The following is a 14,910-nucleotide window of genomic DNA, read 5'->3' as shown; positions in this document are numbered from 1 at the left end:
TGCTCCCCAACCAGAAACAACAGAGTCATCACCTTCTTCGGCCTTTTCACCAGCTTTAGGTAGAGGGATGGCGGAAGCTCCAGCTCCCATTTTGATTTCGGATTCCAATTCCAAAACGGAAACATCATAGTCGATGGTGCGGCCGTTGAATTTTGGGTTTTGGTGGATCTTAACAACTTTCACAACTTGTCCACCGGATCCTTGGATGGAGGATCCAGCACGAACGCTGAGTACGCTAGCTGGAGTTCTGCAAATTACCAATTATTATATAACAATTACAACCATGATATTATATAGCTTACCCATCGGTGCAGTGAGCAGCGGTAAGGGCGAACTTTCCGCTGATGATGGAAGCGCCACAGATGTGACTTCCATAGTATTGCAGGGACAATTGATGAGGGAAATCCTCAATGTCGACGGTTTCACCACCAACGATGCGACCATCCAATTTTGGTGGGAACAAAGCGTTGGCTAAAATACAATAATATCTTGAGATAAGTTATATAATATTTTATAGTTAGATCTTACCTGAGGCAACAGCCACGATCAAAGCTACAATTGCGAACTTCATGATTTCGGTTCTGATTTGAAATAATTCGCACACCCTTATATACCTGAACACATCAATCTTATCGGCAAGTAAATATTTTTCTTTCAATACACATTAGATTATTTATCTAGCATTTAATCAAAATATTGCAATATTAATTAAGATTTACATTTTTTTCAAATCACGGTTATAGATAAACTGTTTACTACTATGAACAGATAAGTAGAATTCATCAAAATATTTAGTTATACAATATATTTGCTGATTTATATTAATATTTTCTGGGATTTTCATCTATACGTATACACATTTAGGCTTCTTTTAATAGTAGTGTTTCTTGTATTATTTAAACTTAAAAAACTTACAAAATATCATATAGTATTACGTGAAGCAAACAAATAAAATATGTAATCTGATTTAAATATATTTTATAAGCTGCATTAGTATCATCCCAGATAAAGTCTAAATAATTTTGGACCTTTGTAAATACACTTGGAGAGTTGCTATGTAAATCCCTGTCTCCCCAAGATGTAATACCTATTAATTTTCCATTAGATGTTAGAGGACCACCAGAATCACCCTGTGAATAAGAGAAAATTGAAAAATCTTAATTTTGATCCTGAAAAACTTACTGGACATGTTCTCTGATTTCCTTTATCCGATAAAATGCAGATCATATTTTTTGTGACTTTTGCACTGAAGTAACTCTGACATGTTTTACGATCAATGATCTTAGCAGTCATGGCCTGCAGGTTTAAAGGAAATATGTTTACACCTTTGAAGATACCCCAGCCAGAAGAAAACGCAACAGTACCAACTTTAATTGTATCTGTCTTAGATGGTAATTCAATTGGTTTAGCCCTAAAATTTAATTGAATAGAAACTTCTAGTAGAAGAATTGATATATCATTATCAGCGGGTGTTTTGTTGAAATTTGGATGTTGGCGGATGGTTTTCACTTGTATTAGCTGACCTCCACGACCCACTGTATTAGATCCAGCTCGGACCTTAAGATTGGCAGAGGGTATACTAAGAAACTATCAGTAATAACCATATATTTATAATAAATAATAAGTAGATACCCCAAAGTGCAATGAGCTGCTGTTATTGCACGATATTCGCTCAAAATAGAAGCTCCACAAATGTGCCTTCCTAAGTTTTCCAAAGATAATTGATAAGGAATTTTATCAATCTCATAGGCTTCTCCACCCTTAATCCTCGTTGTTAATGTAGGAGACATAGCCTGAACTGCATCTTACAAAATCAATTTAAGTGCACAATTATAATATGAGCTACTTACCAGCTATAATCAGTGCTACGAAAAACACTGCTGCTACCACATACCTCATCATTAATACTGTAGCATCCAAATCTTTAATTTAGCAATTACATCATCATAATAACCTTATCTATTATAATAAAAACTTTTGTTATTGTTATAAATATAAAATTAAATAAATATTTGATATTTTTTAAACTTGAATATTTATTACAAGCCATAGATCTCTCAAGACTAACTTGTATTATTCAGCTTCGATCATTTTACATTCATTATAGACCAATTTAAAAATAAACTAAATATGAATTGCGCAAAATAAATTTTATGAACTAATTATTTAATTATTGTTACTAAAAAATCTGTATCAATAATAATTGATGACTGTTAAAATATCATGAAGAAATTTGGTCACAATATAAGGAAAGTGGGATTTTAAATTAAAACCATTTTATTTTTATCTACAAAAAAAATACTATTGTTAATATCGTATAGGACAAACATGTTTTTTAGATTTGTAAGATGCAAAAAGATAAGCCATAATATTATTGTCTTGAGTTTATTATTTTGTAATTTGCTGTTGCAATAAATAAATTTGAAGCATGCAAATATATAAAGCAATAGTATTTATTGACATTTTGAAAACTCCATTCAAAATGAAATCTTGATAATTTTGAACTTTTGTGTATATACTTGGAATATGCCCGCCTAAATCACTACGCACATAAGATAAAATACCTAAAAGTTTCCCATTTGATACAAGAGCACCACCAGAATCTCCCTTTAAGTAATAATAATTTGAAAAAAAAATTGAAGTAAAAATTATTGATATAACTTACTTGACATGGGCTTTTTTTTGCATGAATTTGCAAAGGCGCAGATCATATTGTCATTTATTGTTATATGCTTGTGTTCTTTCTGGCAAGTGTCATGATCAATAATGTAGACAGTGAGAATCTGCAGTTATAGAAATATCTCCCCAGCAGGTAAAATTTGCTTCGGTACCAACATTAATGGTATGATTTTTATTTGGTAAATCAATTGGCTTAGACATAGATGTCCAATTAATAGGTTTTTCTAATATCAGAACTGATATATCATTATCACCGTTGATTTTGTCGTAGTCTGGATGTTCGTGGATGGTTGCGACTTGGATTAGTTGACCATTGTCTAAAGCACACCTAGTTCCAGCTCGAACCTGAATTTGGTCAGCGCGTTTCCTAAGAAATAAATCTTAATAAACATATTTCTTTTTTTTTTTTGGAATATATAAAGCTACCCAGCTGTGCAATGAGCTGCTGTTATTGCATGATATTCATCAATTATACAAGCCCCGCCAATGTGTTTTCCTGATTGCTCTAAAACCAGTTGATATGGATTATCCTTGATATCGCAGTATTTCCCTCCGATAATTTTGCTTGAAAATTCAAGTGAAATAGCTTGAACTGCACCTAGTAAGTTAATTTTAGTTTCAACAGTATAATAAAAAATAATTACTAGCTATAATAAATGATAAAAAAGATACATTAACTGTAATGAAGTTCATGTTCAAATGACCAGTCACCAAATGGCTTTCTCATATTGTGTACTAATATACTTTTCCTTATCTAATTTATAAATAGATGCGGTTATATTTTAAATGAAAATTTACGAATCATACGCATCTAAATTATTTAGAAAAACATAATCTCCTTTTTTTCTAAGAAAATAAAATTACAATTCTCTTAGAAATGTTAATACATGAAAAACAACTAACAATGTCTTATTAGTTTTGATCAGCGTTTTCAAACTTTTTGATCCGCGACCCCCTTTTCCAATTAAAAAAAAATATTGGGGTCACTGGTCTTAATGACTTAGTTGACAATTTTTTTTATTAAGAAATGTTTTTTTATATATTAACTCAGATATTTAATAATTAAACCAGTATACATTATAACGTGCTCCAGCACTGATGGTGTTCAATATATTTTAGGGGTTAGATAAATTGCAATTTAAAAATTATATAGTTTTATATTTGGAAGATGAAGAAATTCTACATACTTTCTTTAGGTTGATACACGGAAAAGAAGATTGGAAGATTGGAGAATATTCCATTACCTAAAGAATCTAAAAATAAAAAAATAATACATTCATGAAATTATTATGTTAATTAAATTTCAATTTACGTCATACACGGTTATGTTATTAAAATTATGGTGTTGGCACATGGTTGATACTTGGATTAACTTATCTCCATTTTCTACTACACAAAATCCATCTCTAACTTGAAGTTGGGCAACGAATTTCTTAAATTAATGAACATTAATACGTCTACTTCTTAATATAGGTATAGCATCTTGCAAAATCATTTGATATTCATAATTATAATATAACCTACTTTCTAGCTATAATCAGTGTTAAGAAAAACTAAGCTGTTATAACGTATCTTATTTAATTTAGTAATTGCATAAGTAGAATTATCCTTATCTTATTTAATTAATATTTCCACTTAGTTGGAAATATTAAATTACATTAAATTACAATATTAAATATTTACTAACAAACATTTTTTTATTAAAATTGCATATATAATTCCGAGAAAAATTGAAGCAAATAATACAATTATACACTCGCATCAAAATTTGACAAAAAGATCACGGGATTCCAAGTAATATTTGACTAATTAAGGAATGATTTTTTCTAGTAAAATGAACATTTGACATACAAAATACTATTGAAATGAATATTCAGGAGCTTACGAGGATGAGAGTTTAAAATGAAAGCAATTTCTCATCAAAAGAGCCGTATGCTGCTCCGTGTTGCCGACCGCTGCATTAGGTATACGCATTATTACGTATACGCATTATTATTTGAAAATTTTTAAAACATACTTCATGGAAACATAAAACACTTTTTTATTTTTATTTAAAATATTTTGATAATAACATCATATAATTAACAATGTCTGGACATTCAGGAATAGATTAATTAACTATATAAAATAAACTATCTTTAAGAAAAAATATTTAATAACTAAACTTTAATATTGATTGCAATATTAATAGAATATGATCAATTAAATGAATTAAATATAATGTGTAGTATACAAATAAAATAAGCGATATTACTTAATGACATTTTGAAAACACCGTTAGAGTATATTTTTATGAAGTCTTCATAATTTTGAACGTTTGTGAATATAGTTGGAAAATTGGTGGAATTACACTTGGTCCAAGATGTAATACCAATTAATTTATTATTCAATACTAAAGCACTGCCGGAATCATCCTGCGAATAAGAAAAAAATGTAAATACTGTAGTTTTATTATGAAGAAAATTTACTTACTTCACATGGTCCATTTTTGGTATCATTCGATGTAGCGCAAATCTTATTGTTAGTTAATCTTACCATAGTGAAATATTTTTGGCATGTGTCACGATCAATGATACTGAGGTTGAGAGCATGCAATATATTTCCATCCCAGCCGGAAGTAAGTACAGTAGTATTAACTTTAATTGCATCTTTCCAATTTGGATCAATTGCTTTAATTGTCTTGTTCATTTTAATAGAGTTTTCCAGTAGCAGAATTGATATGTCATTCTCTAAGGTTATGTTATCGAAATTGGGATGTTGACTGCAATTTGATACTTGGATAAGCTGACCTCCGTTTTGTATTTGATTAGATCCTACTCGAACCTTAAGTTCAGAAGCAGGAATTCTAAGAAATAAACGTTAATAATACTATATTAATAAGATCCAGATAATTGGTACCCAAATGTGCAATGAGCGGCTGTTATTGCACGTTTTTCGCCAAGTATAGTAGCTCCACAGATGTGTTTTCCTGACTTTTCCAAGGACAATTGATACGGAATTTTCTCGATGCCATAGTTTACCCCACCTATAATTCTGCTTCCTGATTCAAGTGAGTTAGCCCGAACTGCAACTTGGATGTTAGGTCTTAGTGAAAAGTTATAATGGAAAATACTTACCAGTAACAAGCACTATTAGAAAGTAACCAGTTGCCGTGAAAAGCCCCATGATACTAATAGAAAGAACCCTGACTTCGTATATTTATTAGCATAAGTATACTTATCTATTCTTTGTTTCAGACAATAAAAATTGAATTAATTCCGAGTGATATATTACTACATGTTTACATGAATGAGTCATCATAAAACATCTTAATTAGCTACTATTTACTTTAAGAATAATTAGTCACTTTTATTTTTACATCCAAATTTTCCAGGTATTTTCCCGCAGCTGTAATATTTATTTAATTTAACTAAAATAAAAATAAACTTTTAATAAAAAGTAAATATTATTTGTTATCATTTACATGTAATAATAGTTAGATATATGATCAATAGTCCTTTTGCACTATTTCATATTTTTTGTTTTATTTTATCTAAATGTAATGAACGTACAATGATCTAAATAAAAGAAAGATATACTAGTCATTAATTAGCAACAAAATATAAACTACATCAGACAAATAATGTTAAAAATATCGAGGTATAACTAATTAAATTACTCTTTTATATCGTTTGACAAATTACAAAAGATCATCAATTAAATATTATTAGAAGTAAACAAAAAAAGTAAGTTATATTGTTTAAAGCAATTTTATAACCTCCGTTAGACTGAACGGAAATAAAGTCTAGATAATTTTGAACCTTTGTGTATATAATTGTAATGTTGCCACTACCACACCCAATGCTCGAAGATGTAATACCAATTAATTCACCATTCGATACTAAAGGACCACCTTTATCACCCTGTGAATAAATGTTAAATGAAAAGTCTGTATTTTTACAACTTACTGTACTTACTGCACATGTGCTATTTTTGTCATCAATATATGAGGCGCAGATAAGATTATGAGTAATTGTTGTCTTGTTTTGGAATAAGCTCATGCACGTGTCACGATCTATGATCTTTATATTCATTCCCTGCAGGTTATCTGTACCTGTATTACCCCAACCGGAAGTAAATGCAGTGTCACCAACTAAAAGTGTCTCACTAATATTTGGTAAATCAATTGGTATAGCTTTCAAGTTAAATTGAATTGGTACTTCTAGTGTTAAGATGGATATGTCATTATCAAAGTTCCTCCTTGTATAATTGGGATGTTGGCGAATGTTTAATACTTGGATTAGTTGACCTCCGTAGCCCTTAACACTAGATCCAACTCGAACTTTAAATGCTTTAGCGGAAAATCTAAAAGATAAATATTAATAATCATATATTTATAAAACAATATATTAAAAATATACGTTAATGTGCAACTAGCAGCTGTTATTACACGATATCTGCTAAGTATAGAAGCACCGCAAAAGTGACTTCCGTGCAATTCCAGTGACAATTGATATGGAATTTCCTCCATGGCGTAGGATTTCCCACCCATAACACTACTTCCTAATGCAGGTAGAATAACTTGAACTGTAATATGGAATTTATTTTTATTGCCAATATAATAAAATTAGCTACTTACCAGCTATGGTAATATAAAAAAACAATGTAAAAAAAGAACATGATGATCTGACGTGCTTCATGGTTAATCAAGTAATTATACTTATGTTAATAGTTCTATCTCTTTTATCTAAACCTAGAAAAAAAAAGATACAACGGAATATTCCGAAGCAAATACGTATATCTTAACAAATATTAAGTAAAACTAAAATCCGCAATTCCTTCTCCCCTCTGCAGGTGATTATGCAAGGCTCACCTCTTTTTAACATAAATCTTTTTTCAACATTATCCTAGCTCAGCTTAGTGTCAGAGATGACACAGTCCAGAGAGATCGCGTAATTTTCGATCGATCGTAGTTCCGAAATATGCACAATGTGTAAAACTTCCATCTACAAATCAATCTGCTGTCCATTCTATGATTATGGTTTCAGAATGCAGAAATTTACATCTAAATAACACATCTCAAACCCTAAATAGTTTCTTTCCTTGAAAGATAATCTATGCCTTTAAATACAATTGGTTCAATATTATGTATGTAACAAACTTCTAACTTCCTCGGAATTCTAATACATATATTATGTACCTATTAATGCAGACCTCAGTACCTTATTTGCATTTTTGATCAATAAAAAAATATTATTTATTAAATCTTTGTATATATGCATGTGTACATTTTGGTTGCATAATGATTAAAAACAACAAAACATCATCAGTCAAGTATGATAATAAGTGATATAATTTAATATTAGTATAACCTTGATTGCATTTTGAACAACATATTTAATCAAAACTAGAAATTTTTACCTTTCTATCAGTGGCTTATCGCCGCTAATTTAAACTTCCTAGAAACATTCAAAATGTATAAATTGTAAACACAATATATTAAATAATCATTTATTAATTCGATAACTTGATAAGAAACTTATTACAATAATCCATTAGTCTTTTTCCAGATGAAATCTCGATAATTTTGAACGTTTGTGTAAACACCTGGAAAGTTGTCACGTGCACATCCGTAACCCCAAGACGTAATACCAATTAATTTACCATTCGATACTAGAGGACCTCCGGAATCACCCTATCATTTAAGTAAATTAAGAAAGAAACTCTAGTTTGATCATGATTATAACTTACTCGACACGTGTCCATTTTGCCAATCCACGATATAGCGCACATCATATTTCGAGTGATATCTTCGTTCTCATAGAGCAGTTGACAGGTATCATGACCAATGATACTGATAGTTATGGCCTGTAAATTTATAGGAAACATGTCTGTACCTTTGATGACTCCCCATCCGGAAGCGAATGCAGTGGTGCCAACTTTAATGGTTTCACTCCAATTAGGTAAAGCTATTGGTTGAGCTCTAAAGTTCAATTTAATTGGGACTTTTAGTAGCAGAATCGATATATCATTGTCTAAGTTTATGATGTTGTAATCAGGATGTTGATGGATTCTTGATATTGGGATTAGCTGACCTCCATGTTCCACAATACCAGATCCGGCTCGAACTTTAAGTTGCGCAGCACGTACTCTATAAAATAAACATTAATTTTCTATTTATATAGAAAAACAAAACAAATTATTACCCATATGTGCAATGAGCTGCTGTTATTGCGAAACTTTTGCTCAGTATAGAAGCTCCGCAAATATGGCTTCCTAAATACTCCAAGGACAATTGATATGGAACATCTTCGATGTCGTAGGATTCCCCACCTATAATCCTGCTTCCTAACTGAGGTAGGAAAGCCTGACCTTCATCTTGCAAATTAATTTTAAATACCAAAGGATAATATACTTTACTTACCAGCTACAATTAGAGTAAAAAAGGAAGCAGTTGATGTGACGTACCACATGTTAACTAACTAACCATGAATTTTTCATTTTTAATATAATTATCTTATCTTATTTAAATATTTTCTCGCGTTATCAACAATGCAATACGTATAAGCAAAAGCTTTGGAGCATCTTTTCACGAATAATCTATTTTTTAATATAATTCTTGAAAAAATTAAACATCAGTAATTGTCTTGATGAAATTTCTGACATTTCTGATATTCGTATAAACGCCAGGCATACCAGGACGGCCACATCCCAAACCCCACGAAACGAGACCCTCCAATTTTCCATCGCAAACTAAAGGACCACCAGAATCACCCTAAAATACGCAAAGTATAATTTATTGCATAAATCAAAATGCGAATTTACTTGACAGGCGTCCTCTCCTGATATTGGCGCTATAGCGCAAATCATTTGATCTGTTAGTCTAGTATGGGGAAATCTCTTTTTACAATCTTTCATGGATATAACTTGCACTTGAATAGCTAGAAGCTGCTTTGAGTATTGCCCTTTTTCCGCCACCTTTCCCCAACCAGTAACTATACAATCGGTACCAACCTCCACATCTGAACTAGAATCTGGTAAGTTTATAGTTTGAATTCCATATGAGAATGGTAGAGGATAGCTTAACTCCAGAAGACTGATATCATAATTTATACTTGTATTTATATATTTTGGATGCATGTAAATATCTTCAACTTCAATAAGTATACCTCCAACTCCTTTAAAGGTTGATCCAGCTCTCACTGTAAGATCTTCAGGGTCAACTCTGCAAATTTAGTTAATTAATTTATAATTTTTAGTTTTTTTCCTATTATATCTGAATACATTTTTTTCATACAATGTGCGGCTGTTACTACAAAATTTTCAGTTATAATTGAACCTCCGCAGATGAAATTTCCTTTCTTGTATAATGCTACCATATAAGGAAATTCCTCAATTATAACATTTTCTCCACCCAAAATTCTACCACCCAAAGGCTGTAGATTTAGAAGCGCTAAAAAATACAATATACACATATAAAATAAATTAGTGATTCACATACCAGTTGCCACGGCTAATAACATTGAAGTTAACATGAACTTTAACATAGTTTCACTGTTATCCCGAGCTATGACAAATCGCATTTATATAAGAGTTCGGTTAATGTATTTTTTTTGTTCATTTTATATTCTCATTATTAGTTGATCGTTAAATATTTACTACAATCCAACTGGTTTATAATCGTTTAGCCTTTGTATTTGCTTATTATTGACTTCAAAACAGTGATATTGGATTTAAATCCTAACTTTGCAAGAAAATATTTAATTAAATCACTTATTAATATAATTAATCCATTTTATTTATGTACACATAATATTGGATAATAAACTTTAATAATATTTTCTATAATATACACAAATTTGTATAATTTAGTGGAACGTTCTTCATAATTTAGATACATTTTGAGTTGAATTTATTTCATTTAATATTTTTAAATAATTATATTGGTTTATTATAATTTTTTAAATTCATGTTCTAATATCAATTTTTAAAATGTCAATATGCACGTAATACTAATTATGTTTATCACAGTTATATAATGATAACATTCTTCAAGTATCTAAGACTAAAGTTTTGTTTAATTATATATACAAAGAATATGAGAGATACATTTTGTAATTTATAGAAAACAAATATACTATCATATTTTGGTTAACAGAATCTCTGATAACCAGATTTTGTACTATATAAATATATCATATATTTGGTTGTGTAATGAGTTCCCGTTTTTTTTGTATTTTAATTTTTGCAAGTATTTTTCTTGCTTAAATTTTTCGAATTAATTAATTTTAATCAATTTTTAGACAATTTTCAGTCTTTATCGTTGCCGAAAATAACACCTTTTATTTGATTCGATATGGAGCAAAAAGGTTATAATCCGTAGGAGTAAGGTCCGGAGAGTATGCGATAGAACACCCATTCCAGATGATTCAGAACCACCTTGACGATGTTTGCGGTTTTTGGGCGTGCATTTCTGTGGAGAAGGATGACTTGACCACGTCGATCGGTCCTTTTCTGCAGAATTGCTTCATCACGCGATGAAGTTGGGCTAGAAAGTATTCCTTGTCAACAGTCTTATTCTTCTCCAGTATTCCCCAGTAGATTACACTTTCACACTCTCACCATAAGAAGACAATTGCCTTCCTGGAATGGACATCTTTATTGCCATTTTTGAACTTGGATAACCTATTTTCAGCAGTTCTCTGAGTTATAGCTTACACTACACACGTCACAAGTATCGCAAACTGCTTCCGTAGCTTTTTTTGACTACAACTTTCATTTCAAAAGTGTGAAAGTTGATTAAAATTAATTAATTCGAAAAATTGAAGCAAGAAAAATACTTGCAAATGCATATAAACTTTACCTAGCACAGACCTAGTACAACAAAAAAAATACTTGAGAATGTATATATATACTTCACCTAGCAAAATACAAAACTGCGGGAAAAAATTCAAACAACACGGGAAATTAATACACAATTAATATATGAAATTTGTTGTCCACACGTATCAAGGTTACATATATTCTTGGATTTTTGGAGGAAATAAGCTCAGCAAAACACGAGAACTGAGAAACAGTCAAAATTTGGAGACTGTGCGTTCTGGATGGATTTCTAAGATTGAATCACCATTTCTTCGTTATCAATGTATACTTGAGGATATTTTTTATAGTAAATAATTAATTGAATTATATTTTTCAATACAATTCTTTAAGTAATTAAACATCGGTAATTGTTTTGATGAAATCTCTGACTTTTCTGACGTTCGTATAGACGCCAGGCTTACCAGGACGTCCACATCCGGAACCCCATGATACAAGACCCACCAATTTTCCATCGCAAACTAAAGGACCACCAGAATCACCCTAAAATAAGCAAACTACTATTTATTGCAAAAAATAAAATGCGAATTTACTTGACAGGCGTCCTTTCCTGCGGTTGGCGCCATAGCGCAAATCATTTGGTCCGTTAGGGTACTACGGGGGAATCTATTTTTACAATCGTTCATGGATATAATTTGCACGTAAACAGCTAGAAGCTGTTTTGAGAATAGCCCTTTTTCCGCCACCATTCCCCAACCAGTAACTATGCAATCCGTACCAACCTTCACAGCAGAACCAGCATCTGGTAAGTTTATAGTTTGAATTCCATATGAGAATGATAGAGAAGAACTTAACTTCAAAAGACTGATATCATATTTTTTACTTGTATTTATGTATTTTGGATGCTTGTAAATCTCTTCTACTTCAATAAGTATACCTCCAACTCCTTTATAAGTTGCTCCAGCTCTTACGGTAAGATCTTCAACCTCAACTCTGCAAATTTAGTTAATTAATTTATAGTTTTTTTTTTATTATATCTGAATACATTTTTTTCACACAATGTGCAGCAGTGATTACAAAATTTTCACTTATAATTGAACCTCCGCAGAAGAGATTTCCTTTGTTATGTAATGCTACCATATAAGGAAATTCCTCAATCATCACATTTTCTCCACCCACAATTCTACCACCAAAGGGCTGTAGATGTAGAAGCGCTACAAAATACAATATAAATATATAGAATACATTGGTGTTTTACGTACCTGTTGCCACGGCTAATAACATTGAAGTTAACATGAACTTTAACATACTTTTACTATTATCCCGTGCTATAAAAAGTCACATTTATATAATAGTTCGCTTAACGTGTTTGTCTGTTTTTCTTTTGTTCATTTCATATGTTCATTATTAGTTGATCGTTAAACATTTACTACAATGCAATTGGTTTATAATCGCTTAGCTTTTTATTTGCTTGTTATTGACTTTTAAACAGAGATAACGAAACGGATTTAAATTCTAATTTATCGATTTTCGAGAAAATATTTAATTAAAACGCTTATTAAAATTTATTTCTGTTGATATTTTTAAATAATTATGTTGGTTTAATATAAATTTTATTAAGTAATTTTCTATCAATCATTAAATTGTCAAGATGCACGTAATACTAATTATGTTTATCACACTTATATAATGATAACATTCTTCGAGTATCTAAGACTAAAGTTTTTATTTTATTCATTAATAACATTGTATATACTAAGAACATGACTGATAGATTTCGTAATTTATAAAAAACTTACTTCAAATATACAAAAAACGACTTGAAAGAATCCTTTCCTTATTTTTTTTGTTGTACCTATTTATATTAATAAAATGTTTTGTTTGGGATGAAATTATGCAAGTAATCAGATAAGTTAAATTTTACTTTTATTTGGAAGTTATTACTGAGAGGATACATTTAGACTCCAGTGTTTTGACCAATGAAGTCGCGCATGCTAGCAACATTAGAGTAGACACCTGGATAACCTGGACGAGCGCATCCGTATCCCCAAGAAACCAAACCAATAAGTTGTCCGTTAGCAACGATTGGGCCACCAGAGTCACCCTAAACGAAATCAAAGTATTAACACCTTCAAGTATAAACCACTCTAGGTTATATAACATACCTGGCAAGCGTCTTTTCCTCCTTCCATGGCACCAGCACAGACCATACGCTCGGTGATTCCAGCGAAGATTTTGGAGCAGTTCTCCCTGCTCATGATTTTAACAGAAACAGATTGAAGAATTGGGGACAAGATGGTGCCAGTTTCGCTGAGAGCGCCCCATCCGGAGACGATCGCTTCATAATCTTCTGGGTAGTCAGCGCTAGCCATGGAGATAGGAATGACTTCAGGGGTGACTGGGAGGTATTCGGCCAATTCGATGACGGTTATATCGTAGTCAAGATACATTGGGTCGAATTGTGGGTTCTGGATGATGTTGGAAATGTTGACTTCGAAACCTTCGTTCAGTCTGGAGTGTCCAGCACGAATGGTAAGGGGTTCATGGGATGGAAGTCCGTTGGTGCAGTGAGCAGCGGTGATGGCGAATTTGGTGCTGATCAAGACAGCGCCGCAGATGTGTCCACCGTTGTAGCAGAGGGACAGTTGGTATGGGAAGTCTACGATGTTAGAGTCATGACCTCCAACAATGCGACCGTCCAATCTTGGGCGGAAGGCTACAATATAACTACAATTTTAGCATCTCTGATTACTAATTTTACAAACTGCTACTTACCAGATACGGAAGCCACCAAGGCGGTGAACAAAGCTACTTTCAAGAACATGTTCACTTGATTGTATCCTAATTTGAGAATTGCCAGGTATATATACCTCAAAAAATTAGATAAAAATTACTTTTTTTTATATATATTTAGTGCATAAAAATAGATTTAAATTGTTAATTGATTTGCGATAAGACAAACAAAAAACAATTGCAATTATATAAAATATATAATCTTTTGATATTTGACCTATCCGTAGGTCATTCCTAAATATTTTGCAAAATTTCTATTATCTTTAAGTAATATCTATTAATAATACACAAAAATAAATATTAAATAAAAATAAAGTTTGAGTTTAAATTAATATAATATAATTAACTATATCGTAAAATTTACGTCAAATTCGTTATAAACTATATTTTGTAGTACATTATTATATCAATTCTTGTATATTACTTTAAAAATTGCAATAAATTGAAATATTTATGTACAGATTATAACACTGCAAGAAAGATAATATTGGATAAATATTTGTTTGCTATTCTATAATTTTAATAATTACGTGAAGTCAATCATTTGGAAATAATTAATTGAATGATGAAAGTTTATACAGTTATAAAGACGGAAATAAATAATTCAGTATTATTTCACGTATTTTACTTACCTGTTAG

General features: G+C 31.1%; 4 protein-coding genes across 4 annotated transcripts; all 4 read right to left on the bottom strand.

The window, feature by feature from the left end:
• Window positions 1-6: 6 nt before the first annotated feature.
• On the bottom strand, window positions 7-573 carry LOC108557456 (trypsin-3-like; the record flags this gene model as incomplete). Its single annotated transcript, XM_017913962.1, has 3 exons — window positions 529-573; window positions 303-471; window positions 7-247 (listed from the first exon to the last, which is right to left on the bottom strand). Coding segments are annotated over exons 1-3 (453 nt in total), but the record flags the coding sequence as incomplete, so codon positions are not given.
• A 4,289-nt stretch (window positions 574-4,862) lies between these two features.
• On the bottom strand, window positions 4,863-5,865 carry LOC108557472 (trypsin-4-like). The gene is made up of 4 exons (XM_017913992.1): window positions 5,796-5,865; window positions 5,578-5,743; window positions 5,152-5,524; window positions 4,863-5,093 (listed from the first exon to the last, which is right to left on the bottom strand). Exons 1-4 carry the CDS (start codon window positions 5,842-5,844, stop codon window positions 4,878-4,880), a joined length of 804 nt encoding a protein of 267 aa, XP_017769481.1. The 5' UTR covers window positions 5,845-5,865; the 3' UTR covers window positions 4,863-4,877.
• Window positions 5,866-8,200: 2,335 nt separating this feature from the next.
• LOC108557473 (trypsin-7-like) lies at window positions 8,201-9,132 on the bottom strand. The gene is made up of 4 exons (XM_017913993.1): window positions 9,083-9,132; window positions 8,865-9,030; window positions 8,410-8,809; window positions 8,201-8,353 (listed from the first exon to the last, which is right to left on the bottom strand). Exons 1-4 carry the CDS (start codon window positions 9,129-9,131, stop codon window positions 8,201-8,203), a joined length of 768 nt encoding a protein of 255 aa, XP_017769482.1. The 5' UTR covers window position 9,132.
• Window positions 9,133-13,387: 4,255 nt separating this feature from the next.
• On the bottom strand, window positions 13,388-14,327 carry LOC108557475 (trypsin-1-like). The gene is made up of 3 exons (XM_017913995.1): window positions 14,254-14,327; window positions 13,644-14,194; window positions 13,388-13,582 (listed from the first exon to the last, which is right to left on the bottom strand). Exons 1-3 carry the CDS (start codon window positions 14,300-14,302, stop codon window positions 13,436-13,438), a joined length of 747 nt encoding a protein of 248 aa, XP_017769484.1. The 5' UTR covers window positions 14,303-14,327; the 3' UTR covers window positions 13,388-13,435.
• Window positions 14,328-14,910: the final 583 nt, after the last annotated feature.

Source organism: Nicrophorus vespilloides, unplaced genomic scaffold (assembly GCF_001412225.1).
Source record: "Nicrophorus vespilloides isolate i.1.1-1 unplaced genomic scaffold, Nicve_v1.0, whole genome shotgun sequence".
Lineage (NCBI taxonomy): Eukaryota > Metazoa > Arthropoda > Insecta > Coleoptera > Silphidae > Nicrophorus > Nicrophorus vespilloides.
Note: the sequence above shows the minus strand (reverse complement) of the source record. Positions and strands in the feature narration are given on the sequence as shown.